The sequence below is a fragment of the Podarcis muralis genome, chromosome 13 (genome assembly GCF_964188315.1).
Source record: "Podarcis muralis chromosome 13, rPodMur119.hap1.1, whole genome shotgun sequence".
NCBI classification, from domain to species: Eukaryota; Metazoa; Chordata; class Lepidosauria; order Squamata; family Lacertidae; genus Podarcis; species Podarcis muralis.
The window spans coordinates 35,876,526-35,901,630 of record NC_135667.1 but is presented as its reverse complement, the minus strand read 5'-3'; the positions used below and the strand labels follow the sequence as shown (position 1 = coordinate 35,901,630).

Below are 25,105 nucleotides of genomic sequence, written 5' to 3'. Positions count from 1 at the left end.
AAATGTATAAATCAGAAGATAAGAAATGCTGGAAATGTGAGGAAGTAGAAGGTACATTTCGTCATATGTGGTGGCAATGGAAAGATATAATATTTTTTGGGGGGGGGGGATGATATATACATACCAAGCAAACACTTAACCCTGCAATTTGGAAGCCCTCAAGAAGTGGTAAAGTGACTCCCCCAGTTTGCACGGCCCCACGGCTGAGCAGTCCATGCACGAGCTTCTCTCTAAAACTCTGCCCACAACCACCCGATTTATAGATAGCTAACCTGTGTGGTTTGCCCGACTGGCTCCGTGCAGACCCCTAGTTCCATGCAGATTATTCATTAGCCACCCACTGCCAACGCCTCACTTTCTCCCAACAATGTCCAACGTCAAAGAAGGTACCTAGCCCTATCGCCTCCTTCCAACAGATTAGGACATTAAAGGCTGTTCTTCATGCCATCAAAGAACTTAAGAAACAAGGAGAAGGGGAAGGAACAGAGGTCAGGAAGAGGGCAACCGAGTCTCCGGATTGATTGATGGTTTGTTTGATGATTATGAAGCAATAGGAAATATTTGAAGGAGTGTCCCAAAGGAGCTGGAGCAAATTGGGTTTTCTGTTGCTCTAGAGCAGGGTTTCCCAAACTTGGGTCTCCAGCTGTTTTTGGCCTACCCATCATCCCTAGTGGCCAGGAGTGATGGGAATTGTAGTCCAAAAACAGCTGGAGACCCAAGTTTGAGAAACCTTGTTCTAGCACAGGCTTCCTCAACCTCAGCCTTTCAGATGTTTTTGGCCTACAACTCCCATGATCCCTAGCTAGCAGGACCAGTAGTCAGGGATGATGGGAATTGTAGTCTCAGAACATCTGGAGGGCAGAAGGTTGGAGAAGCCTGTTCTGGCAGGTATGATCTGAACCAAATGGGTTCAGATTACAAGGCGGAGAGTGGGGGGAGATTTAGACCAAACATTAAAAAGGTAAAGGGACCCCTGACCATTAGGTCCAGTCGTGGCTGACTCTGGGGTTGACTCTCGCTTTATTGGCCGAGGGAGCCGGCGTACAGCTTCCGGGTCATGTGGCCAGCATGACTAAGCCGCTTCTGGCGAACCAGAGCAACGCACGGAAACGCCGTTTACCTTCCTGCCGGAGCGGTACCTATTTATCTACTTGCACTTGACATGCTTTTGAACTGCTAGGCTGGCAGGAGCAGGGACCGAGCAACGGGAGCTCACCCTGTCGCGGGGATTCGAACTGCCGACCTTCTGATGGGCAAGCCCTAGTCTCTGTGGTTTAACCCACAGCGCCACCCACGTCCCTCCTAGACCAAGCATTAGGAAGAGCTAATAGGCATGGGGACAGACCATCTCTGAAAGTGAAGGACCTCTCTCCATAATTTTTCCTATGCTGCAAGCTGTATATTATACCCAAAATCTTGTATCACATTAACAGTCAGGGCTCTTTCCCCCACCCCCCAGAAAAGAATCATGGGAACTGTAGTTTGTTGTCGGTGTCGGGGACTGCAGTTCTGTGAGAGGGTCTCCTTACAACTGCCAGCCCCCTTAACAAGCTACAGTTCCTAGGATTCTTTGCGGGGGGAAGCCCAGACAGATAAAGTGGTCCGATGGTTCTTTCAATTCTTCATCTTCACCAGCACATCCCATTTGGGAGATAACCACTTCTTGTCTCTCTGCAACCTGGCTGCAGTAGAAAGGCGCAGCGCTTGTGGACTCAAGTTGTCCTTGGATTGTGTTTGACCAAGGCAGTGAGCACATTGAGTACATTCCAGGGTGGATTTGATTTAAATCAAATCAATTTAAATCACAATTTAAATCACAAGTCAGTAAGACTTGATTTAAATCATTTTTTATTTTTATTTTTATTTTTTACAGAAAGACTCATTCTTGCTGGTATCATCTTAATATTTGCAACCAGATGAAGGTTTCATTTTTGGAATAATAAATTTTCAGAGCAGTTTTTACAGTTACTGATTTGGTTATACTGTTAGAAATAGATAGATAATTATGAAATTACTGAGAGGTTTAATAAGTTAACTGTTTATATTTGGACAACTTTTCTGCTATAGTTTATTGGAAGGAGAAAAATAATCATTTCCTTAATAACAATTTAAACCATTTATTTAACTAAAACAATAACATTATAGCGTATGTATCCATGTTTGTTAACTGATGTGGTTAAACAATAAAAAAAACAATAAAAACTTAGACTGAATTTCAGACATGAAAAACTTAAAGCCAATCCTTATTTCCTGTTGAATAGCCTTTGGGCTATAATGTAACTTAAATAGAAAACTATCGTTAGGCAGATTTTTCCTCCAAAAGCATTTTATTTAAAAATCCAATTTAAATAAAAAAAATCTGATTTAATTTTTTTTTAATCTGATTTATTTATTTTTTAAAAAATCATTGATTTTTATCCACCCCATTGGTGACCATACACTTCCCTCCACCCCAGCCTATTTCTTCTATTCCAGACAACTTCATTTCAGCCATAGTTCATCACAGCATAGCTCCAGCTTTGGATTATACAGGACACAGACCTGAGACACATGAACTGCCTGTATGCAGGCTCAAGATTTTCTTTCCCCCCCCATACTCCAGGAGAGAGCTGGTGGTCAAAATCTGCAGAAATATAAAACTCTGGCAATTTGGGGACAAGACATTTTAAGTTTAAAAGTGCCATTTTAAGCAGGGAAAACTTCCTCCTCAAAATTCAACCTCTTTAAGCTGCTAGTGTCTCTCAGGGTAGTTTTTCAAATAACAAATCTCTTAAGTTATCCAGCTGCCTAACGCTGTCAAGTACTAACTACCATTGCATGTTCTCCATCATGTGGGCTGGCTGGTATTTTTGTTTTAAAAGCCATTGCATATCAGCTGGGGACCTCTGCCTGATTCCCCGCTGCTAAGTAGTTTTGTGTATTATTTACTCTCCTCTGCTTGTTCATATTCTTTGTTTTTGTTGATGTTTATTGATCAGACTTATTGATTTTGCTGCAAGCTGCCTCAAGCTGAGGCAGAAAGGCCCGGTTATAAATGGGTTTTTCATTTAGTGTTTTTATAAGAAAAAATGTTACAAACAAGGTGTAACACAGTTAGGATAAACTGCAGGGTGGGTGGGGGGGCAATGCTAGTCTTACTCAAGAGTAGACCCATTATAGCTGATGGGCATGACTAACAAAATTCATATTTTAATTTGTCTACTCTGTGTAGGATTTACCGTATTTTTCTGTGTATAAGATGCCCCCATGTATAAGACGACCTTTATTTTTCGAGCTCAAAATTAAGAAATAATTAATTGCAACATTCTGTGTATAAATGACCCCCAATTTTAAACTTAAAAAAGGGGGGGATATAGTCTTATACACTGTTATTCTGTTATTCCAAAAATGTATAAAGCCCACATTTCTAGAAATTTGCTTTCTTGAATACAGTGGTGCCTCACAAGATGAAATTAATTCGTTCCGCAAGTCTCTTTGTCTTGCGAGTTTTTCGTCTTGCGATGCACGGTTTCCCATAGGAATGCATTGAAAATCAATTAATACGTTCCTATGGAAACCGCCTTCAGACCAGGTCCGGGGACAGTCTGTCCCCCGACCTCTTCTGAAGGCTGGGGGGGGGGGGGACAAGGGCTTTTCTTCCCACCCCCGGCATTTTAAAAAACCCCGGGACAGCGGAGGACTTCTCCGCTGTCCGGGGCGATCTTAAAATGCTGGCGGGCGGCATTTTAAAATCGCCCCGGGACAGCGGAGGACTTCTCCGCTGTCTGGGGCGATTTAAAAGCCCCTGGGAAGGCAGGCAGGGGGGACAAAGACTTTTGCCCCCCGCCTGCCTTCAAAAGCCTTCCAGGACAGGCTTCGCGGACCTCTCCGCACGCCGCCCGGCTTCGGAGCATCGTTCCGAAGCCGGGCGGCGGGAGGAGGTGTTCCCGCCCCGCCGCCCGGCTTCGGAGGAGGTCCAAGGACAGTGGGGAAGACGCACTGCGCTTCCCCGCTGTCCCGGAGATTTCCCTATGGGCTGTCGTCTTGCGAAGCAAGCCCATAGGGAAATTCGTTTTGCGAAGCGCCTCCAAAACGGAAAACCCTTTCGTCTAGCGGGTTTTCCATCTTGCGAGGCGTTCGTCTTGCGGGGTACCACTGTATTTATTCCAGCTGTTGCTTGGTGTGCCAGTTTAAATAACAATGCTGATTCCCACGTTTTTTTCTTAACAACTCTGGGATGGAAAGTGGGTTTTTATTTTTTCTAGTATAAAATGTTTTCATTTACTTTTTCTTATTTAAAATATTTACGGATCACCCTTCAGTAGGGCTTCCCCAAAAGAAGATAATAACCATCTTATTAGTAGATATAATCAGCAATCAACTGAGTGTGGTTTTTGGATTGAAGCTCAATAATACAATTTGTGTACTTGCTATCTGTCCTGCCTGCACTATCAAACACAATTGCTAGCATCAACCAATAAATTATTGTCAAAACCTGTCAGGCATCAAACAACAAAATTCAGTGTAGCTGGATGTCAAAAGCAGCCATCAAATATTCAGCCACTTAGAGAATAGCGGGAGAGTATTTGAGAAAAGCATTCACTAGTTAGAATTTGGAGGGGATCATTTTGTCTCAGCACACATTGCGGTGCAGAGCACTTCTGTTCAGGCTTCCAGCCAGCAATGTGCTTTCCAGAATAATTCATTCCATCCTCCCTGTCCATAGTTTTCCTTTTTCTTCCCTAAACAGTCAAGCAGTATTCTGCACCTACTGAGCATGCTAATTCCTCCCTATTGGGCTGTTTTGGGTACTTCCGCAAATCTTGGAGTCCCCACACGCCCATTTATCCATCCCTCTTCTGGTTGGATGGCATTGTTTTGGCGGCACAAGAATGCACACTCGAAGAATGAGTTCCCTGTTAGAATATGGGATACCATGGAAATAGCCTGATGAACCCGCAAGGGCTTATATATCCATAATGGGAACGGGTGGCACTGTGGTCTAAACCGCTGAGCCTCTTGGGCTTGCCGATCGGAAGGTCGGCAGTTCAAATCCCCGTGACGGAGTGAGCTCCTGTTGTTTGGTCCCAGCTCCTGCCAACCTAGCAGTTTGAAAGCACACCAGCGCAAGTACAGTAGTACCTCGGGTTACAGACGCTTCAGGTTACAGACGCTTCAGGTTACAGACTCCGCTAACCCAGAAATAGTACTTGGGGTTAAGAACTTTGCTTCAGGATGAGAACAGAAATCGTGCGGTGGCAGCAGGAGGCTCCATTAGCTAAAGTGGTATCTCAGGTTAAGAATAGTTTCAGGTTAAGAACGGACCTCCAGAATGAATTAGGTTCTTAACCAGAGGTACCACTGTAGATAAATAGGTACCGCTGTGGTGGGAAGGTAAACGGTGTTTCCGTGCGCTTTGGTTTCTGTCACAGTGCCCCGTTGCACCAGAAGCGGTTTAGTCCTGCTGACCATATGACCTGGAAAGCTGTCTGTGGACAAACGCTGGCTCCCTCAGCCTGAAAGCGAGATGAGCACTGCAACCCCATAGTCGCCTTTGACTGGACTTAACCGTCCAGGGGTCCTTTACATTTTTACCTTCATATATAAAGGTAAAGGGACCCCTGACCATTAGGTCCAGTTGTGACTGCTTCTGGGGTTGTGGCGCTCATCTCACTTTATTGGCCAAGGGAGCCGGCGTACAGCTTCTGGGTCATGTGGCCAGCACGACTAAGCCGCTTCTGGCCGTTTACCTTCCCGCCAGAGCGGTACCTATTTATCTACTTGCACTTTGACGTGCTTTCGAACTGCTAGGTTGGCAGGAGCAGGGACCGAGCAACAGGAGCTCACCCCGTTTCGGGGATTCGAACCGCCGACCTTCTGATTGGCAAGTTCTCAGCTCAGTTGTTTAACCCACAGTGCCACCCGCGTCCCTTTACCTTCATATTGAGTAATAGAATTGTAGAGTTGGAAGGTACCACAACGGTCCTCTAAGCAGGAATCTTTTGCCGAGACCTGGGAGAAGAGACAGTGGAAGAGGACTGGAAGAAATTTAAAGACTATTTACAAAGATATTGCAAAGTGACTGAATGTGAAAACGATGCAGGAGATAAAGATAATATGGCATTAGTGATAAAGTTGAAAGGAATATGTAAAAGTATTGTACAAGATATAAGGGTGAAAAAAAGTCAGAATAACATTATGTCAGAACTAAATGAAAGGGTATGAAGGGAAAAACTGGTGACATAATGGTTGAAAAGTATAATATATAATAAGATTTAAAAGAGGGTAAGATATTGCTGAATATGATTTTGTAAGAGAGAACACAGAAAAGGGAGATGTGAGGAAGTCAGGAAAGAGGGTTATGAAGGTAACAAGCTGGAAACAGGATTTTTATGTTTTTCTTTTCTTTTTTATGTATTTCTATGTATTTTCTTTTGTACTCTTTATGTTTGTGAAATCTGTTTAATTGTTCAAAAAATTTTAATAAATAGCTTTTTTTTTAAAAAAAAGCAGGAATCTTTTGCCCAACATGGGGCTCGAACATACAGCCCTGAGATTAATGTCCTGCCCAAAGTATCCATGTGTAAGCCGGACTCTGTTGAGGATTCTAAAAGTTCCCCCAGCGACAGGCAGAGGAAGATGGGGTGTGTGAGAAGTGCTCACAGTTGCGGGTGCACACGCACTCTCAGAGACATTAATCCCTGGCCACCTTTCCGTTGTTTACCTCTGCTTATCTTTCTTTTGGCAGCTAATTGTCCCTCATTCTCTCCACTGCAGCCACTAGGGAAAATTAGCCATTAAAATGAAAGCTAATATAAGCAAACAACCCAGGGAGAGTAGACAGCCAACAGCGCCTGCTCTCAAGTGTGTTCAGTCGTTATTGTCATGGAATTCTACTCAATGTTGATCCAGAGCAGAACTCCAACGTATAGTTAGCAGAGTCAAAACTTAACAGACCAGAGGCAGAGCTTTACTGCTGCTGAAGGCAAATGAGAACAATGGTCACAAATCCAATTCATTCAGGATTGGCACCGTCCGTAAGAAATCCAGTTCCGAGACAATACCTACAAAAGATGACTGGCTACACAAATTAAGCGAATTTCTAGAAATGGCAAAGCTAACTGCAAGTATAAGAATGCAGTCAAAACTTAGACAAGAATGGCAGTGTTTTGAAGAATATATGGATAAACACTGTTCAAAAAAGAATATGCTGATAGGTTTAGATTAAAGGAGTAAAGTGGAACAGAAACCATTAATAAGTCATGTCATAAAGAGATCAAAATATAAAACTTAAAAGATTGCAAAGTTTTATACGAAATTCAAAATATATGGTAGTCGAGGTGTGGCGGAGGGAAGCGGTGGGGTGGGGTGATGGGTAGTCACGGGGTGGGAATGACTTTTGTTTGTGTAAATAGTAATTTATTTTTGTCTTATCTATGTATTTCCTTTTCTCTCTTTTTTGTTTTGTTTTATTATTTTCCCCCTGTACCATTAAAATTCAATAAAATTAAAAAAGAAATTAAAATAAAAAAAGAAATCCAGTTGCAGTACACTTAATTTAAACTTGCAATAACTTATAAGAAGTCTAAACCTTAACACTCAGCATACTACGTACAGAACACCACACCAGAAGGAAGAGAGACAGAAAGAGAAAGTGAAACCGAGGCTCCTTCTGGCCTATTATTTTAGTCAGCATGACCTTGGCAGAAAGAGATGACAGAACCAGTTGAAGCCAGCTATACTCAGCTTCTCTAACCCAAACTTCAGAAACCTTCTGCTTGCTTCTTTCACACAGAGAAGCTTCCAGAACCCTCTTGAATGAATTAGAATAGGAAATATCTCTACTAAACAGATCAATGCTTTCTGTACTAATAAATGCGAACTGATCTCTGTTATTGTTATTAGCGATGACCATTTTAGGTCCAAATGACATGTCATCACCATTAGGCGAGTCCTTTTGGACCCGGAAGAACAGAGGCAGAATTATGCACACACTGCTGACAGGTGTGGGGACCCAGAAACAGACCCCCGTGTGAAATGGTTGCCGCCTAGATCATTAATATACCGCCCTCCGTCCGAAGATGGCAGGGCGGTTCGCAGCAAACCTGTTTCTGGCTTCGGAATTTTTAGTCATTTGGAGCCAGGTTGCTTTTGAAATGGGGAATGCATAAGCAGGATCTGAAACATATATTTTATTGCAACCAAGTTCAGATAACGAAATTTAATTTATTTATAATCAAGTAACAATAATTGAAATAGTAATTGAAAATGAAATGGGCAGCATCTCTCTGTCTGAAATGCTGAATTTATTTTTAACCAAGCCAGCTGTAACACATAGTCTCTTGATGGAGGCTTTCAATTCTCTTGATTTCTCGCTTTTCAAATCTTAATTTCAGTCCTTCGCATTTCCACTTCAGTTTGATTTTTTAAAATGTCCTCATTAAAATTCACCAGCACTTAAGATACACATTTTTTTAATGTCATATACCCATTTCTGTAAAACATATTTGTCTTCGTTTGTATGCTTTCACAGTTAATATGCATTTTTACTCACACTTTACATCAGTTGTATGCATTTTTGTACACATTACTCGGCTGGAGAATGGCAGAATTCAGAGAAGTGCAAATCTCGAAGGATTGTTGAGTTTCCGTTTACATGCAGTTTCAGGAAACTGCACATTAGGTAGATCTGCCTTTTGATGTGAATCGAATCAAATTTCTCTGTCTCCTCTCCTGCCACATCCCTATCCCAAACGGCTTTTCTCCATGAGGGGGGAAAAGATACCGGGACCACATACAGTATCTTCCAGCCGCAGGCTGAAAAAAGAGCTTGGGGAGTGATTTTGAGCAGGGAAATGGCCGGAAGGGTAAGGGTTAAGCGGACCCTCCCTCATGCTGTACCTCTGATCCCAATCACTGTATCCGGAAGCTTCCCTGCCTTCCACACCCATTTTCCCCCTTTTAATAGTAGTAATATGATTTATTATTTATACCCCGCCCATCTGGCTGGGTTTCCCCAGCCACTCTGGGCGACGCCCAACAAAGTAATAATAATAATAATAATAATAATAATAATAATAATAATAATAATAATAAATAATAATAATTAATAATAATAATAATAATAATAATAATAATAATAGAGCGATAAAACACCAAACATTAAAAACTTCCCTAAACAGGACTGCCTTCAGATACTGTAAGAAAAGTGGACATCTCCTGTTTCTCCTTTAGTTTAGCCCTGAGCTGGCCGCAGAAACCTAGCAAAACTTGTATGTTAATGTTTCCTGGATTGAGGGCCCAAATGCATTCTCGCTTCTTGCCAACCCCTGTCAAATAGTGGAGTCTGTGAAAGTTGCTCTTGAGAGGGCTAGAGTCAGGATTTTTTGTCCCATTTTCCAGCTAAAGCTACACCCCACCTCGCTATTTTCCAGTACTAGCCCTGGATTCCAGAACTGGCTCATATTAAGCTCTCCTTCCCACCCCCCTCCTGCTGACTCCAGGCAGGCAACGCTAAGCTTCTCCTTGAGAGCCTTCTTATTTTTAGTTCCTTCTCTTTTGTGTCTGCCTCCCTTTGGACAGCCTTCCTCGAGGCTCCTTCAGAGCCAGCGAATCATCCCTTTTGCAGCAAAGACCTGCTTGATTTCTGACTGCGCTCCCTGTCAAAGGCTGGGAGAGGCTCTGATCTTTCTGGGGATGCTGCTCTGAGCAAGTGGGCTGTGTGTTTGTGTGAGAGCGGCATGTGTGAGTAATTCTTCCAATCCCCTTTCCTTTACACAGTTCACAACACACCCTCTCTTTCCCCCCCCAACCTCACCCTTTTGGCTCTGGAAAGTGCTGATGAGTTTTCCCAAGCTCCGCAGGCACCCATATTTAAAATTTGGAGAGCTCTATCAACCACACAGACATGCTTTTGGTTTAATTTGAGGGACAGGGCCGTGGGTTTTTCAGGCATCCACAGAAACATAACCCCGTAGGTCTCCAGCATCCACAGTGTCGGAAGGACAAAGGGTTCGCGGGGCTTTATTGGTCTGTTGGTTTATTTACATGTGCCTCTCTAATCCACCCCCCCTCCTTCGCCCTTTTGCCACCCGCCCACCGTGCAGGCTCACGAGCGACTGGAGGAGACAAAGCTGGAAGCCGTGAGGGACAACAATCTGGAGCTGGTCCAGGAGATACTCAAAGACATCACTCGCATCGCTCAGCAAGACAGCACGGCCGCCGAACTGGCTCGCATCCTCCAGGAGCCCCACTTCCAGGTAGGAAGCAAATGGCGAAACTTACCAGAAGACTAAGAAATCAAGATAACAAAACTTTTCATAAAAGAATGGAAATGGTTTCTTGAATATTTACAGATAAATTGTAAACCGAAACATGAGCAGGATCATTGCAATAACCTGCAATTTTATAAGAGTGTACGTTTACAGTAGACAATTAAACGAGCGAGTTAAATGAATTTGGATCTTAAAAAAAATAAATTTTAGGAACCGCAGAAAGAGGGGGAAGGAAGTCAAATTTTGAAATGTTAGATTGGTTGTAAAACTAATGAAATGTATAAACTTGAAAAGTATGAATAAAAAATTAAAATCAACAACAACAACTTCCCGATACAAGGCTGCCTTCAGATGTCTTCTAAAAGTTGTGAAGTTTTTATCTGAAGGGAGCCTCACTTCCTGGTGAGAGGCAGCTGTCTCTCAAGATCTGGGGAGTGAGAAAAAGGTGTCACTTCCAGACCTGAACTGGGGTCCTTGATGCCACATGGACCACGGAGCCCGGGGCTCGTTGCAAGTAGCCCAGGAAGGAGGACAGACAATTCACGAAGGGCTCGTTTCTCATAAGGAGGTGTCAGCAGGAATCCCAGCGCATATCAGCTTGGTCTGTGTGTGACACACACAGAGAGAAAAGTGTCGGGAGAAGTGCCCTTTCGCACAAAGACCCACAGGGCCAGGATATTAATAAGGGACATCTGTGGATTTGCCCTGTTTGGCAGCTGGAGTTGGGGGGAGGGTGCCGACTTGGCGATGGATAAAGCTTTCTGCTTCATGCCAGGCTGAGGGGCGAGGTGCCTTTGCTCAACAACATGCAACAGCGAGATGTATTTTATTTTCCCCCGTGTGTATAAGAAAGACATGGTTTATGTCCTCTTTTTTTGCAGAGACACCTGAGGCATCTGGCTTAATGCTGTTGGTTTAATGCTTGTTTCCTTATTGCATTTGCATCTGTTCTTTCTTCTGTATGGGCTGTGTGGTGACACACCGGGAGTTCCCAGGTGTTTTCCCACTTAGGAACTGACCAGATGAATACCTGCTTAGCTTCGGCAAATTTGCTGGATCGTGTAATTTCAGACTGTTGGTGTATATACGCAAAGTATAGATTCTCTGTGCTAGTGTTGCCTCTCTGTATCTATGTCTAAGGTGCCATGAGGGAGGGGTTTAAATTCTCGCAAGGATTTGCCTGTCTTGTTTTAACTGGTAGGTTTATGCATCATCATCATCATCATCATCATCATCATTTATTTATACCTGCCCATCTGGCTGGGTTTCCCCAGCCACTCTGAGTGGCTCCCAACAGAATATTAAAAACACAATAAAACATCAAAGATTAAGAACTTCCCTAAACAGGGCTGCCTTCAGTTTTCACAGGAAACTGAAGTAGAAGCTTATTAACAGTGAAAGTTTCATTTATTGCCCACCCCAGTTAAAAGCTTAAGACAATATTTAAACAGCCTTGGCCCAGTATACCTGAAAGAGCATCTCTACCCCAATCGTTCAGCCCAGACACTGAAGTCCAACTCCGAGGGCCTTCTGGCGGTTCCCTCACTGTGAGAAGTGAGGTTACAGGGAACCAGGCAAAGGGCCTCGGTAGTGGTGCCCGCCCTGTGGAACGCCCTCCCATCAGATGTCAGGGAAATACATAACTATCTGACTTTTAGAAGACATCTGAAGGCAGCCCTGTTTAGAAGTTTTTAATGTTTGATGTTTTAACGTGTTTTTAATATTCTGTTGGGAGCTGCCCAGAGTGGTTGGGGAAACCCAGCCAGATGAGTGGGGTAATAATAATAATAATAATAATAATAATAATAATAATAATAATAATAATAAATTTAATAGTCAGGTATCAGAAGCCAAGTTGTAATACACTTGGAATGCTGCTCTTTAGATTCCGTCCACCTCCCAATGTCATTCAGATGTTTGATCCCACCTCCGTCTAAAGAGTTCAAGGTGACACACATGGTATTATCTCTGCTGTAATCCTGTGGGCTCAGAGAGAATGAATGACCCACAATTACCCACAATTACCCAGGATTTGAAGCCTGGTCCACTCCCTAGTCCCAGCTTGATAGGCACCTCTACACCTGTTGTACTATATATCTAACCATTGATATATGGCTTAATAGTTCCCCAGGGCGCTGTGCGTTTGTGTATGTTCTTGCTGGACTGAATCTAGCAATTTCGGAAATCACCGTGGAAGAGATCCTATTCTGATCAAGAACATACCATAATTTTCCGTCTATAAGACACCCCCATGTATAAGACCCCCCCCCCCTATTTTGGAGGACTCAGATTTAAGAAAATGGAGGGGATGTATCTGTGTATAAGACACCCCTTGATTTTTGACATTCTGGGTACGGCTTGGAAGATTTGCCCCTGCTTCAAGTGTTGTGACTAGGGACTTTAAGGTCTCTGGACACAGGCCCATGGCACAAATTTGCACAAATTTTCATATTAGCTGCAGAGGGGTTATAGCTCAGTGGTCGAGCACCTGTTTATGTGCACGCAGAAGGTCCTGGGTTCATTCATGGGCATCTCCCAGTGGGAATGTCTGAATCCCTGGAGAGCTGCTGTGAGTCAGTGTAGCCAGTGCTGAGCTAGATGGACCAAGGGTTTGACTCAGCATAGGGCAGTTTCTTAGGCTTCCTATATGAAGGGATGCCTCTAGGCAAGCCATCACTGTGCTTTCTGGGGGTATCATGAGTGTGCTGTTTGGAGAGCAAGGCCTGGAGATCCAGGACCTACTGCAAAAGACTTGATCCTCATGACCCCCCGTAACGAGGCCCGTTCCCCTCCTTTACGTTTTACTTAATCTGTCTCTGGTCTTAGCTGAGCGAGTCTTTCTGCTGTCTCCTTTTTCCCACCCCTGCCGCGCCCCTTTCTCAGTCCCTCTTGGAAACCCACGATTCCGTTGCCTCCAAGAGCTACGAGACGCCACCACCCAGTCCAGTCCTGGACCCCATGTTCAACAACCAGCCGGTGCCACCAGATGCTGTGCGCATGGTGGGGATTCGTAAGACTGCTGGGGAGCACCTGGTGAGTAAAGTCTTTTTCCACTGTCATTGGCCTCACCATATTTTAGTTTAAAAGCCAGTGTACTGAGCAGACCTGTAACTAACTAGCGAACGAACTAACTAACTAACTAACTAACTAACTAACTAACTAACTAACCAGCCAGCCAGCCAGCCAACTAACTAACTAACTAACTAACTAACTAACTAACTAACCAGCCAATTAACCAACCAACCAACCAACCAACCAACTAACCAGTGCTGAATTTATGTATAAGCTAAACAAGCTATAGCTTAGGGCCCCACTCCCTTGGGGGCCCCAAAAAAAATTAAAGGAAAAAACCTGGATGTAGATTTCCAAAATATAAGGTATAAAACAAATGAAATAAAACCTACATACAACAACAGTGTTTTGTGTTGTGTAGGCTCCTGTTTGTTATGTGCAAATGGCTTTAGATACCTATGAGGTCCAAAAATTACCATATAGCATATATTCAACATAAAAAGCAGCGACAATTTGTTGTTGACAAAGGACAGCTGGACATATAAAGGGCCCCATTTCCTTCAGTAGCTTAGGGCCTTGTCAAACCTAAATCTGGCCCTGTAACCCACCAACTAATCAACTAACCAAACAACCTGTCACTTACCGTATTTCTCGCTCTATAAGACGCACCCGACCATAAGACACACCTAGTTTTTAGAGGAGGAAAACAAGAAAAAATATATATTCTGAATCAAATGTTGTTGAAGAGGCTTCGCAGCAATCCCTCTTGCTGTTCATTGCTTCAGCGATAGCTGCACAGCCTGCATTCACTCCCTAAGACACACACACATTTCCCCTTACTTTTTAGGAGGGAAAAGGTGCACCTTTTAGAGCGAAAAATACGGTGCATAGCAGTAGGGTAGCCCAGGTGGAACAGCTGCTTCAGCCTGCCTCACGGTTGGGCTGGACCTGTCTCCATTACCCATAACTGCTTTGCATTGACTCTGCACTCTTGCTGGTTTCTCTTCCCTCAGGGTGTGACGTTCCGGGTGGAGCGTGGCGAGCTTGTCATTGCCCGCATCCTGCACGGTGGCATGATTGACCAGCAGGGGCTGCTGCATGTGGGTGACATCATCAAGGAGGTGAACGGGCAGGAGGTGGGCAGTGACCCGCGGGCATTGCAAGAGGTGCTGAAAAACGCCAGCGGAAGCGTCGTACTCAAGATCCTGCCCAGTTACCAGGAGCCACACCCACCTCGCCAGGTAGGAGGCGCCATCATTTAGTTACTTGTCTCCCCTGTGCTAAATAAGGTCTTGCTAATTGCCCCCCCCACCTCTGCCTGGAACAAAGATAAAATGTGATCGTCATCTCTTGACTGAAACAGGCAGGCTTTCCACTTTATTCTTTCATTTCTTTCCCCACTCCTTTCTTTCTTCTCTCTTCCTTTCAGAAAGATTCCCCATCCTAAAATCATCATGATTACGCTGTCGGCTGATTAAAGAATTCATCAATTATTTATCTATTTTCTTTTTTTGGATATTATCAGAACATCCGTACTGGTGCCTTTCTGAGCTGCTGGGGGGAAGTCTATGATAACGTCCCAAAGCTCTTTTTCCAAAAAGGAAAGGCTGTCCGCCATATTTTCTTCTGCATTCCCTGTGGCAGGAGGAGCACACTGAGAACTAAAATAGCCCATGAAAACAAACAAGTTACGTCCTCTTAACTTGCAGGGCCACCAATTTAAATTTGGCCACCACCACTAGCTAATCAACAAAACGTTGAGTCAGTACTGATTAAACATTTGAAAGCTCAAAGTGCTTTTAAAAGCCCCCCTGTTTTCGGTAGCTGCATGTTTGGCATAGGCTGATAATTATTTAGGTCATTGGAAATTGCCGGATAAGAAGACTCTGTAAGAACTGTGCATGGAGACTTTCTTGGCATTTGCAAGTGTTGCTCAGATGCTCTCGTGTTCATAGCGGGTGCCTACAAGAGAGCCACAAAGGACCCTTTATGGCCCTCCAGCAATATCTGCAGCCTTATAGCATGAATATCCCCCCCCCCCCCTTGTGACTGTTTTGAACGCTGTGATGCTGTTAACTACTGTGATATTTTTTTGCTGAAAGATTCAGAACAGATAAAAGAAAGTACTTCTCCATGCAGCACATAGGAAGCAGTGATGGCCACCAACTTGGATGGATGGCTTTGAAAGAGGATTAGACAAAATCATGGAGGAGAGGGCTATCGATGGCTACTAGCGGGTGGCACTGTTGTCTAAACCACCAAGCCTCTTGGGCTTGCCGATCGGAAGGTCGGTGGTTTGAATCCCCACAATGGGGTGAGCTCCCATTGCTCTGCCTCAGCTCCTGCCAACCTAGCAGTTGAAAGCATGCCAGTGCAAGTAGATAAATAGGTACCACTGTGGCGGGAAGGTAAATGGTGTTTCCTTGCACTCTGGCTTCTGTCACAGTGTCTCATTGAGAGAAGTGGTTTAGTCATGCTGGCCACATGACCTGGAAAGCTGTCTGTAGACAGACACCGGCTCCCTTGGCCTGAAAGTGAGATGGACTACTGCAATGCCCTCTGTGTGGGGCTACCTTTGAAGGTGACTGGAAACTGTAATTAATCCAGAATGCGGCAGCTAGACTGGTGACTGGGAGTGGCCACCGGGGCCACATAACACCGGTCCTGAGAGATATGCATTGGTTCCCAGTACATTTCCGAGCACAATTCAAAGTGTTGGTGCTGACCTTTAAAGCTCTAAACGGCCTCGGTCCTGTATCCCTGAAGGAGTGTCTCCAACCCCATCGTTCAGCCCAGACACTGAGGTCCAGCACCCAGGGCCTTCCGGCGGTTCCCTCATTGCGAGAAGTGAGGTTACAGGGAACCAGGCAGAGGGCCTTCTCGGTAGTGGCACCCGCCCTGTGGAACTCCCTCCCATCAGATGTCAAGGAAATAAGCAGCTATTTTAGAGTGCCTGGCGTGCTCTGGTCCATGGGGTCTTGAAGAGTCGGACACGACTAAACAACAACAACTATCTTTAAAAGACATCTGAAGGCAGCCCTGTTTAGAGGAGTTTTTATTGTTAAATGCTGTATTGTTTTTAACACTCGATTGTGAGCCGTCCAGAGTGGTTGGGGAAACTCGGCCAGATGGGCGGGGTATAGATAATAAATTATTATTCTTATTATGAGTGCCTCAACCCCATAGTCGCCTTTGACTGGACTTAACCATCCAGGGGTCCTTTACCTTTTACCTTTTTACTAGCCACAATGGCTATGCGGTGCCGCCACAGTTGGAGGCAACCATGTTTCTGAATACCAGTTGCTGGAAACCGCAGGAGGGAAGAGCGGCGTTCTTCTGCTCTCGTCCTGCTTGCTGGTTTCCCACACGGTGAGAACAGGATGCTGGGGCAGGTGGGCCTGATCCTTCTTACGCTAACCTCCGCAAGCTGCCCAGCTTTCTGTTTGCAGCTGTTGCCAGTGATTTCTTCATTTTGTTTTATGTAATTCTGTATTGGGAAAGTTGGCCAAACTTTCTATATGCTGTATCTAAAACGAGCCGTCGCCAGGGAGGTCATCTGGGGAACAACCATCAGTCTCAACCGAGGATGGGTAATAGGTTCTGACAGGCAGGCAACAGAGTGGAATGAAATTCAGCACCTTGGTCAGCGCACTTTGGAGTCAGAGACAAGATTTTGCATTTGCAAGCAGTGCTCCCTCAGCAAACTGAAGTCTTGCCCCAGCGCCAGTCCGAAGCCTAGTGACAACTGATATAGTCTTGTTCTTTAGTCAGGGGTGCAAAAATCCCAGGTTTCACCTCCCTGAAGGAACTCCGTCTTCAACCGAAGGGGCCACAGGCTGCAGTATCTCTTGTCTCCCTGGAACTTGCATGCTTTATCATCATTATCATCATTTTTAAATTTGTATACAGTGGTACCTTGGGTTACATACGCTTCAGGTTACACACGCTTCAGGTTACAGACTCTGCTAGCCCAGAAATATTACCTCAGGTTAAGAACTTTGTTTCAGGATGAGAACAGAAATCGTGCTCCGGCGGCGTGGCGGCAGCAGGAGGTCCCATTAGCTAAAGTGGTGCTTCAGGTTAAGAACAGTTTCAGGTTAAGTACAGACCTCCGGAACGAATTAAGTACTTAACCTGAGGTACCACTGTACCATCTTTCTATCTTACAATACTCAAGGCGGTTTACAAGCTGAAGAAACAAAAAATGTACATCTTATAACAATCTAATGCAATACAAAAATGTGGTAATAAAACTTTAAAATAGGCAACCTACATAAAAAAAACAAACCAGTCAACAATCATTAGAATCGTATTAAATAATAATAACATATAAACGTTAAACAGAAATCCATTCAACAGTTACAATAAATAATTTCTAAACTATAATCAATAAAACAACGGCAAGGCACAGTGCATAAAATAATACAATACAAATTGAGAAGCAGAGACTAGAGGGTGGGGCTAGACAGGTGGAAAGAGGCCTTGCCTGATGGAGCCTCTCCCCTCACAGTTCTTCCTCCAGGAACAGCTCCCTTATGAGGACTCCTAGGGTCGGAGGGTGGGGTGAGGCAGGTGGAAAGAGGCCTTGCCTGATGGAGTCTCTCCCCTCACAGTCATGGAAGACAGGGTGTCCAGAGGGAGGTTTTTTTTGGAGAAGAGCTGTTAGTGTTACAGCCTGTAGGCAAGGAAATCTCAGGAGCAGGGGGTGGACTCATCGCAGATCCTTTGGATTTCTCCTCCTGGAAGTACATGCCAAAGTATTTGACACTCTGGCTGCTTCCTGAGATTGTCCAAGGAGAGGATCGCTCCATCTTCCATGACTCTTGGTGCATAAAGCATTTCTCGTGTGTCCTGAGTTATGACAGATGGCCTTGGGCAGAGGCTCCTGCTGTCAATCTCACAATGGACTCAGGAGAAGATTTCTTCATAACCAATGCATTGTTGTGTTCGCATCTCAGATTTTCAGCTCGCCTGAGATGGTGTGCAGATTCCAACTTAAAATAAAATAAAATAAAATAGTGAATCTAAGGAACCTGTAATGTTTATAGGGGTTGCTCGTGCGTAAGTTGCCGCCACTCCTGGCTAGTGTGCCTGGTTAAGCCTTTTCTGTCTGGACAGCCCTTCACTTCGTGGCTGTTTCAGTCGCTAGCAGAATCCGTCAGTGGGCGTTTCTTAAACCTTTTCCAGCATAAAAGCTGTTTGACGCCCAGTCTCCTCCTACTCTCTCTGCGCGGAAGTCTTCTGCGCAGGGAGGGTGTGGGTAGCGGAGGACCCGTGCTCTCCCCGCTGGTCTCTGGCGAGGAGTCCTGGAGCCCCCTCGCAGATTCCCCCATCTGCCCCCCTTTATCCCTGGTGTTACGCTGATTTCCTTCCCCAGCTGATGAGCTGCCTCTCTCCCTGCTGGGCCCTTCTCCAGCATCGCTTGGGAGCCTTGCCTCTGCCTTGGGCTCCGATGTCAGTTCCCTGACAGAACCCTATAGAAACCATCCCCATTCCAGCCACAGTTGAGCACATGGCTCTTCCCTGAATGCTCTCTCCCTGTTCCTCACTTTTCTTTGAATTATGATCTGGCAACCATTACTTCTGGCAGCGTTCTTACACAGTTGGACATACCACCTCCTGGTATATCTTCTTAGATGTTCCTAATCCCTATCTATATTTATTTATTTATTTATTTGATGGCCACAGGGGTCGCCAGCCTTTTCGGACCAGGGGGCACATTTTGAATGTTGAGAGTTCTGAGGGCACAAGTCACAAAATGGCTGCTGTGGGGGCACAAAATTAGAACGTGTGCAGTCGGGGAAATGCTTTCCTCATAACTGTATTTCCATATGAGAGCAAGCATAAACTGTTGAATTTCTGCCTGGAAAATAAGACAAAAGCAGGGGAAAAAATACATTAAAAAGGAGAAAACAGCAGGCCTTTAAGACCCCAGGAATTCCTCTTGCCTGTTGGCTCAACAATTCACTTATCAACCACAGCTCTGACTTCACTCATTGGTTAAAAAAACTAGCAAGCTAGATCAGCCGGGCTTGCTCATTTAATAATAATAATAATAATAATAATAAATTTTATTTATATCCCGCCCTCCCCAGCCGAAGCTGGGCTGAGGGCGGCTAACAACAATCAAAATAGTCCAACATTCTAAAAACATTCATTATAAAATTAATTAAATCAAATTAAAATCAAATTAATGGCAACCATCAAGCAAAATTCTGTGCAGATTGCCAGAGGAGGGGGTCAGGCTGCGCCCTGACCAAAGGCCTGGTGGAACAGCTCTGTCTTGCAGGCCCTGCGGAAGGATGTCAGGTCCTGCAGGGCCCTAGTCTCTTGTGACAGCGTTCCACCAGATTGGAGACCGCGGCCGAGAAAGGGTATCTGCATATTTTTGTTTCAAAACTTTCTTTCTAGGAGAAAGCTCAAAAGACTGGGGCCGCTGTGCAGGGGTGCAAATGAAGACCCTCATGGGCACAATGGCTCCTACAGGCATGAGGTTGGCAGCCCTTGAATTGCTGCATTGACTAGAACCCTCAATCTTTGCAGATTCCTGTACAAAATTAACACCTCTTGGTTTGATTTCTATCTCTTGGACAAGTGTGCAGATTGCATCTACCCAACAGATTTCATACTTCTCATAATGTTTGTGCATTTATTAAAACAACTCATTCGCCACCTTTAAACCAGAAGTTATAATGTTGCGACATAAACATATCAAAATACAGCCATACCTTGGTTTTTGAACTGATTAGTTCTTGAATGTTTCGGCTCCCGAATGATCGAAACCCGGAAGTGACTGTTCTGGTTTGCAAACTATTTTTGGAAGCCGAAGGTCCGATGGGGCTTCCGCGGTTTCCGATTGGCTGCAGGAGCTTCCTGCAGCCAATCACAAGCCATGCTTTGGTTTCCAAACGTTTTGGAAGTCAAACGGACTTCCGGAACGGATTCTGTTTGACTTCCAAGGTACGACTGTACGTATTTAAATGCTTTATTGGAGATAAAAAAATATGCATTTTTGAATATTAAAGGAAGTAGAAATTTAAATGAATACTTACATGGAGAGTTTTTGGTTTTTTTTAAATCACAGATTAATTCACAAATGGCACAAACAGATTTAATGGGTAAAAACAGAAATACTGATTTGTCCCTCCCAGGCTGAGGGCTGTAACTCCTCATCTCTCACAACCCCTTGGGAAGGAAAGAGAGAGAAATCTGCTGCCTCAGCCAATGTCCGTGTCCCTCTCTGTTCCATCCCTCCTTTGCCAAGTGACTTTTCCATTCTGCTCTGTCACACGTCTCCTCTCTTTGTCTCATGCGGCGGAGTTCAGAAGTGACTTAATGCTTGGGTGCTTTGGGTATAGTGGCGTAAGAATTTAATGAGCAGGTGTCAAATCAATTACACATAGCCGTCTCAGGCTCCGAGCATGGGAAGCTGTGTAGGTGTGTTACACAGCCCTTTTTTTTTGGCAACCTGGTTCTGGGTGAGGCCTAAGTCGACGCGAGCAAATTTCTGCTCAGGAGGTAGCGTGCTTTTCTACCTCAGGCATTCGTCTCTGGCCTAAACCAACCTGGACTTCACACCTTGGAGGGGACCCTGGCGCAGCCATTAGTCCTTTGGGGTGCAAGAAAAGGATGGGGAAAGGTTTTCTGCTTCTTAAGACCACCCCATCTCTGCTTCCCACATAAGATTGGTTACCTGAGACCTGCTCTCCAGGCATCCTGCTACGGTGTATAGCAGGAACGCCTGAGGCAGGGGGAGCGGAGGTGAACAAGTTTCTCCCTCCTCTCCTCAGTGTCGTTCTTGCCATCTTCCGTGAGTCGGAGGGTGCCTTCATGAAGCGCAGTCACTCCCCGTGCAAGGTACTGAACGAATTGTAGGTACTGAACGAATCTGCAGTTACAGAAGATTCCCCACTTCACTGTCTCGCCAGAGTGGTGCATGCTCTAGTTATCTCCTGCTTGGACTACTGCAATGCGCTTTACGTAGGGCTACCTTTGAAGGCGACCCGGAAACTACAACTAATCCAGAATGCGGCACTTGCTCTGGGGGGCTCCCAGCAGAATATTAAAAACACGATAAAACATCAAACGTTAAGAACTTTCCTAAACAGGGCTGCCTTCAGATGTCTTCTAAAAGCCAGATACAGTGGTACCTCAGGTTACATATGCTTCAGGTTACATACGCTTCAGGTTACAGACTCCACTAACCCAGAAATAGTACCTCGAGTTAAGAACTTTGCTTCAGGATGAGAACAGAAATTGTGCTCCGGTGGCATGGCGGCAGTGGGAGGCCCCATTAGCTAAAGTGGTGCTTCAGGTTAAGAACAGTTTCAGGTTAAGAACGGACCTCTGGAACAAATTAAGTTCTTAACCCGAGGTACCACTGTAGTTGTTTATTTCCTTGACATCTGATGGGAGGGTGTTCCACAGGGTGGGTGCCGCTACAGAGAAAGCCCTCTGCCTGGTTCCCTGTAACCTCACTTCTCGCAGTGAGGGAACCGCCAGAAGGCCCTCAGAGCTGGATCTCAGTGTGGAGGTGAAGATGCTTTTTCAGGTATACTGGGCCGAGGGCGTTCAGGGCTTTAAAGGTCAGCACCGACACTTTGAATCATTCATATATACAGACACAGCTGAGAAGTAAGGTCCATTGCGCTGACCGAACGGGAGTTAACTCCCAATTAAGCAGTTATTGTTTTTCAGCCAAAGTCGGGCCACACTCTGCATCAAATTGCAACCAGCTGCTGAACACTTAAGTTTAAGGTGGGCAGGGTAAAAGAAAGTCAAACAAGCTTCACAGTAAGCAGAGTGGAGGTGCTGCTTCTGGAGCCTCCAGCATTTAACTGGAAATGCCTCAAAAGACTCCTGATCTTTGCGAGTTTTGATGGGAATCAACCTGCTCTGTACCTCTTAGACTAATGTTCAGGTTGGAGCATGGCAGAAACCAAAATACCTTTAGAAAACCATATGGAATTGTGCATGTCGAGTGAAAATACATATAGGGATGTGTCTTTTGAGAGGAAATGTGTCTATTGCAAGGGGAAAGATGTTTAGTATTGCATATTTAAATGCAGAATTTTGTGCAGATTTTTAAAAAAATGTAGTTTAATGCAGGAATGGGGTAGAGTGGAGCTATGGATTAAGAGAAGTGAAAGTGACATGGAGCAGAAGTAAACTGATACTCTTATCCTTATCTCCAACATCCTTATTCTCATTCCCACCCTGTGGAACGGCCTCCCTTCAGATGTCAAGGAAATAAACAACTATCTGTGACTTTTAGAAGACATCTGAAGGCAGCCCTGTTTAGGGAAGTTTTTAATGTTTGATGTTTTATCGTGTTTTTAATTTTCTGTTGGGAGCCGCCCAGACTGGCTGGGGAAACCCAGCCAGATGGGCGGCATATAAATTTTAATTTTAATTTTAATTTTAATTTTAATTTTAATTTTAATTTTAATTTTAATTTTAATTTTAATTTTAATTTTAATTTTAATTTTAATTTTATTACAGGACCAGTTAAACCTGGTATGCACCCCTGTTTGGCCCATGAGGTTATTTTTCCAAAATCAGTCCCATCTGCCCCTCACCTGATATCATACGTGAGGCGGGGAGACATATAAGAAAGTAGCTGCAATTGGGAGCTTGAAAGGAGCTCCCGATTATTTCCAAGAGGAACTCCCCAGTGCAGCTGAGTGAGGCACAGCCCTTTGCGAGTCCCGACAATCCGCTGATCCTCGGTGCCTGCAGGGCCCTGCGCTGTGCAAGTGGGGGGCTTGCAAAGTGCTGTGTCTTTGCCTACAGCTGTTTTGATTTCAGACTGCGCAGCCAAAGGAAAATGGGTCACCCAATGTCATGGTGACATCAGGTGATTGACAGGTGGCTGGCCCTGCAAGGGGAGAAGGGGGTGGAGATAAGAATCCACCCGCCCCCCCACCAGCTGCATCCAGTTCCCCACCCCTTCTTTATTCCATAGAATCTATGCTGTGTTTTGCAGCCTTTTAAAAGCAGCCTTCGCAGCTGATGTTTGTTCTTTTGGCTAAACTAAAGCTGTACAAGGAAACATCATTTCCCTACCCTTCTCGGTAGTGGCGCCCGCCCTGTGGAACGCCCTCCCATTAGATGTCAAAGAGATAAATAATTACCTGATATTCAGAAGACATCTTAAGGCAGCCCTGTTCAGGGAAGTTTTTAATATGTAACGCTGTACTGTTTTAACACTGATTGGGAGCCGCCCAGAGTGGCTGGGGAAACTCAGCCAGATGGGCGGGGTATAAATAATAAATTATTATTATTATTATTATTATTATTATTATTATTATTATTATTATTACTACTACAGTGAAGCAGTTCCTCTTTAATACTTATAATAATATTGGATTCTTTTTCTGTACAGAAAGTTACATTTGCTACTCTGTATTAAAAAATACTATTGATTTCCCGCTCTGCCAGCATCAATGCTTATAACCCAAATCACATACAATTGCCTTTTAGGTTTCCTCTTTATCTGATTCCATCCTCTGTGACATATTTCTCAATATGTTCCGCTGTTTTCTTACACTTCAGACACCGCTGTGGTCCTCATGTGTGGAAAATAACTTTTTATATAGACTAGGAAAGGTTTCCAGTCATCTTTAAAAGATTCTAAATTTAGACAGCATCTTAAGAAGCAGAGACATCACCTTGCCGACAAAGACCCGTATAGTTAAAGCTATGGTTTTCCTAGTAGTGATGTATGGAAGTGAAAGCTGGACCATAAAGAAGGCTGATCGCCGAAGAATGGATGCTTTTGAATTCTGGTGCTGGAGGAGACTCTTGAGAGTCCCATGGACTGCAAGAAGATCAAACCTATCCATTCTGAAGGAAATCAGCCCTGAGTGCTCACTGGAAGGACAGATCCTGAAGCTGAGGCTCCAATACTTTGGCCACCTCATGAGAAGAGAAGACTCCCTGGAAAAGACCCTGATGTTGGGAAAGATGGAGGGCACAAGGAGAAGGGGACGACAGAGGACGAGATGGTTGGATAGTGTTCTCGAAGCTACCAGCATGAGTTTGACCAAACTGCGGGAGGCAGTGGAAGACAGGAGTGCCTGGCGTGCTCTGGTCCATGGGGTCACGAAGAGTCAGACACGACTAAATGACTAAACAACAACAACAAAAAATTGTATCTTTCATCAGTGCTGTCAGTTTTGCCATCTCTGCCTGTTCCAAGATTTTCATCAAACGTTCTTCCTTGGAGGGTGTTCTCTCTTCCTTCCATTTCTGTGCGTGAATCCTTGCTGCTGTAGTCACATGTGCACATAAAATACTGTTGAGGCTTCTTTTGGGATTTCACCGTCTACTCTCCCAGTGATGCAGTTTTCACGTAATGCTAAGCCAAACCGTAGCTTAGCCAAATCAAAAATTGTGGCTGTCCTCAGTCCTGCTGTGCCAACTAAGCTATGGTTTGGCTTAGCATGTCTTCCGGGCCCAGTCTCATGGTTCTGTTCTCTGCAGACAAAGATTTCTTCTCAGTTTCCTGCCTATGGGTTTGTCTTGCAGATGCAAGCCCAGGTTTAGATGTAATGCTCAGTGGTGGACTTGTAAAAGGATAAAATGCTTCTTAGGCATTCAAGTAAGCAAAAAAACCCAACATTTTCCTGCTCCTAGCAGACTTGTTAAAATATATAAGTCTAAATCAGATAAGTGCTGGAGATGTAACAAGGTTGAGGGTACATTTTATCATATGTGGTGGACTTGTAAAAGAGTCAAAGAGTATTGGGAAATGATATATAATGAATTGAAAAAAATAACAATGTTTAAACGTACCTTTCCAAAACAAACTAGAGTCTTTTTTGTTAGGAATAATTCAA

General features: G+C 44.5%; 1 protein-coding gene across 4 annotated transcripts in view; it reads left to right on the top strand.

Annotated features, from left to right (window-relative positions):
* MPP2 (MAGUK p55 scaffold protein 2) overlaps positions 1–25,105 on the top strand; it is a 75,082-nt gene that overhangs the window by 31,627 nt on the left and 18,350 nt on the right. For 3 of the 4 annotated variants that reach the window (XM_077917378.1, XM_077917376.1, XM_077917377.1), the window contains exons 4-6: positions 10,086–10,238; positions 13,137–13,286; positions 14,279–14,506. In XM_077917378.1, coding sequence (XP_077773504.1) covers positions 10,086–10,238; positions 13,137–13,286; positions 14,279–14,506 — 531 coding nt within the window. Of the gene's footprint in view, positions 1–9,434; positions 9,724–10,085; positions 10,239–13,136; positions 13,287–14,278; positions 14,507–25,105 lie in introns of those variants that run through there. The other variant, XM_028703046.2, reaches the window with a different exon arrangement.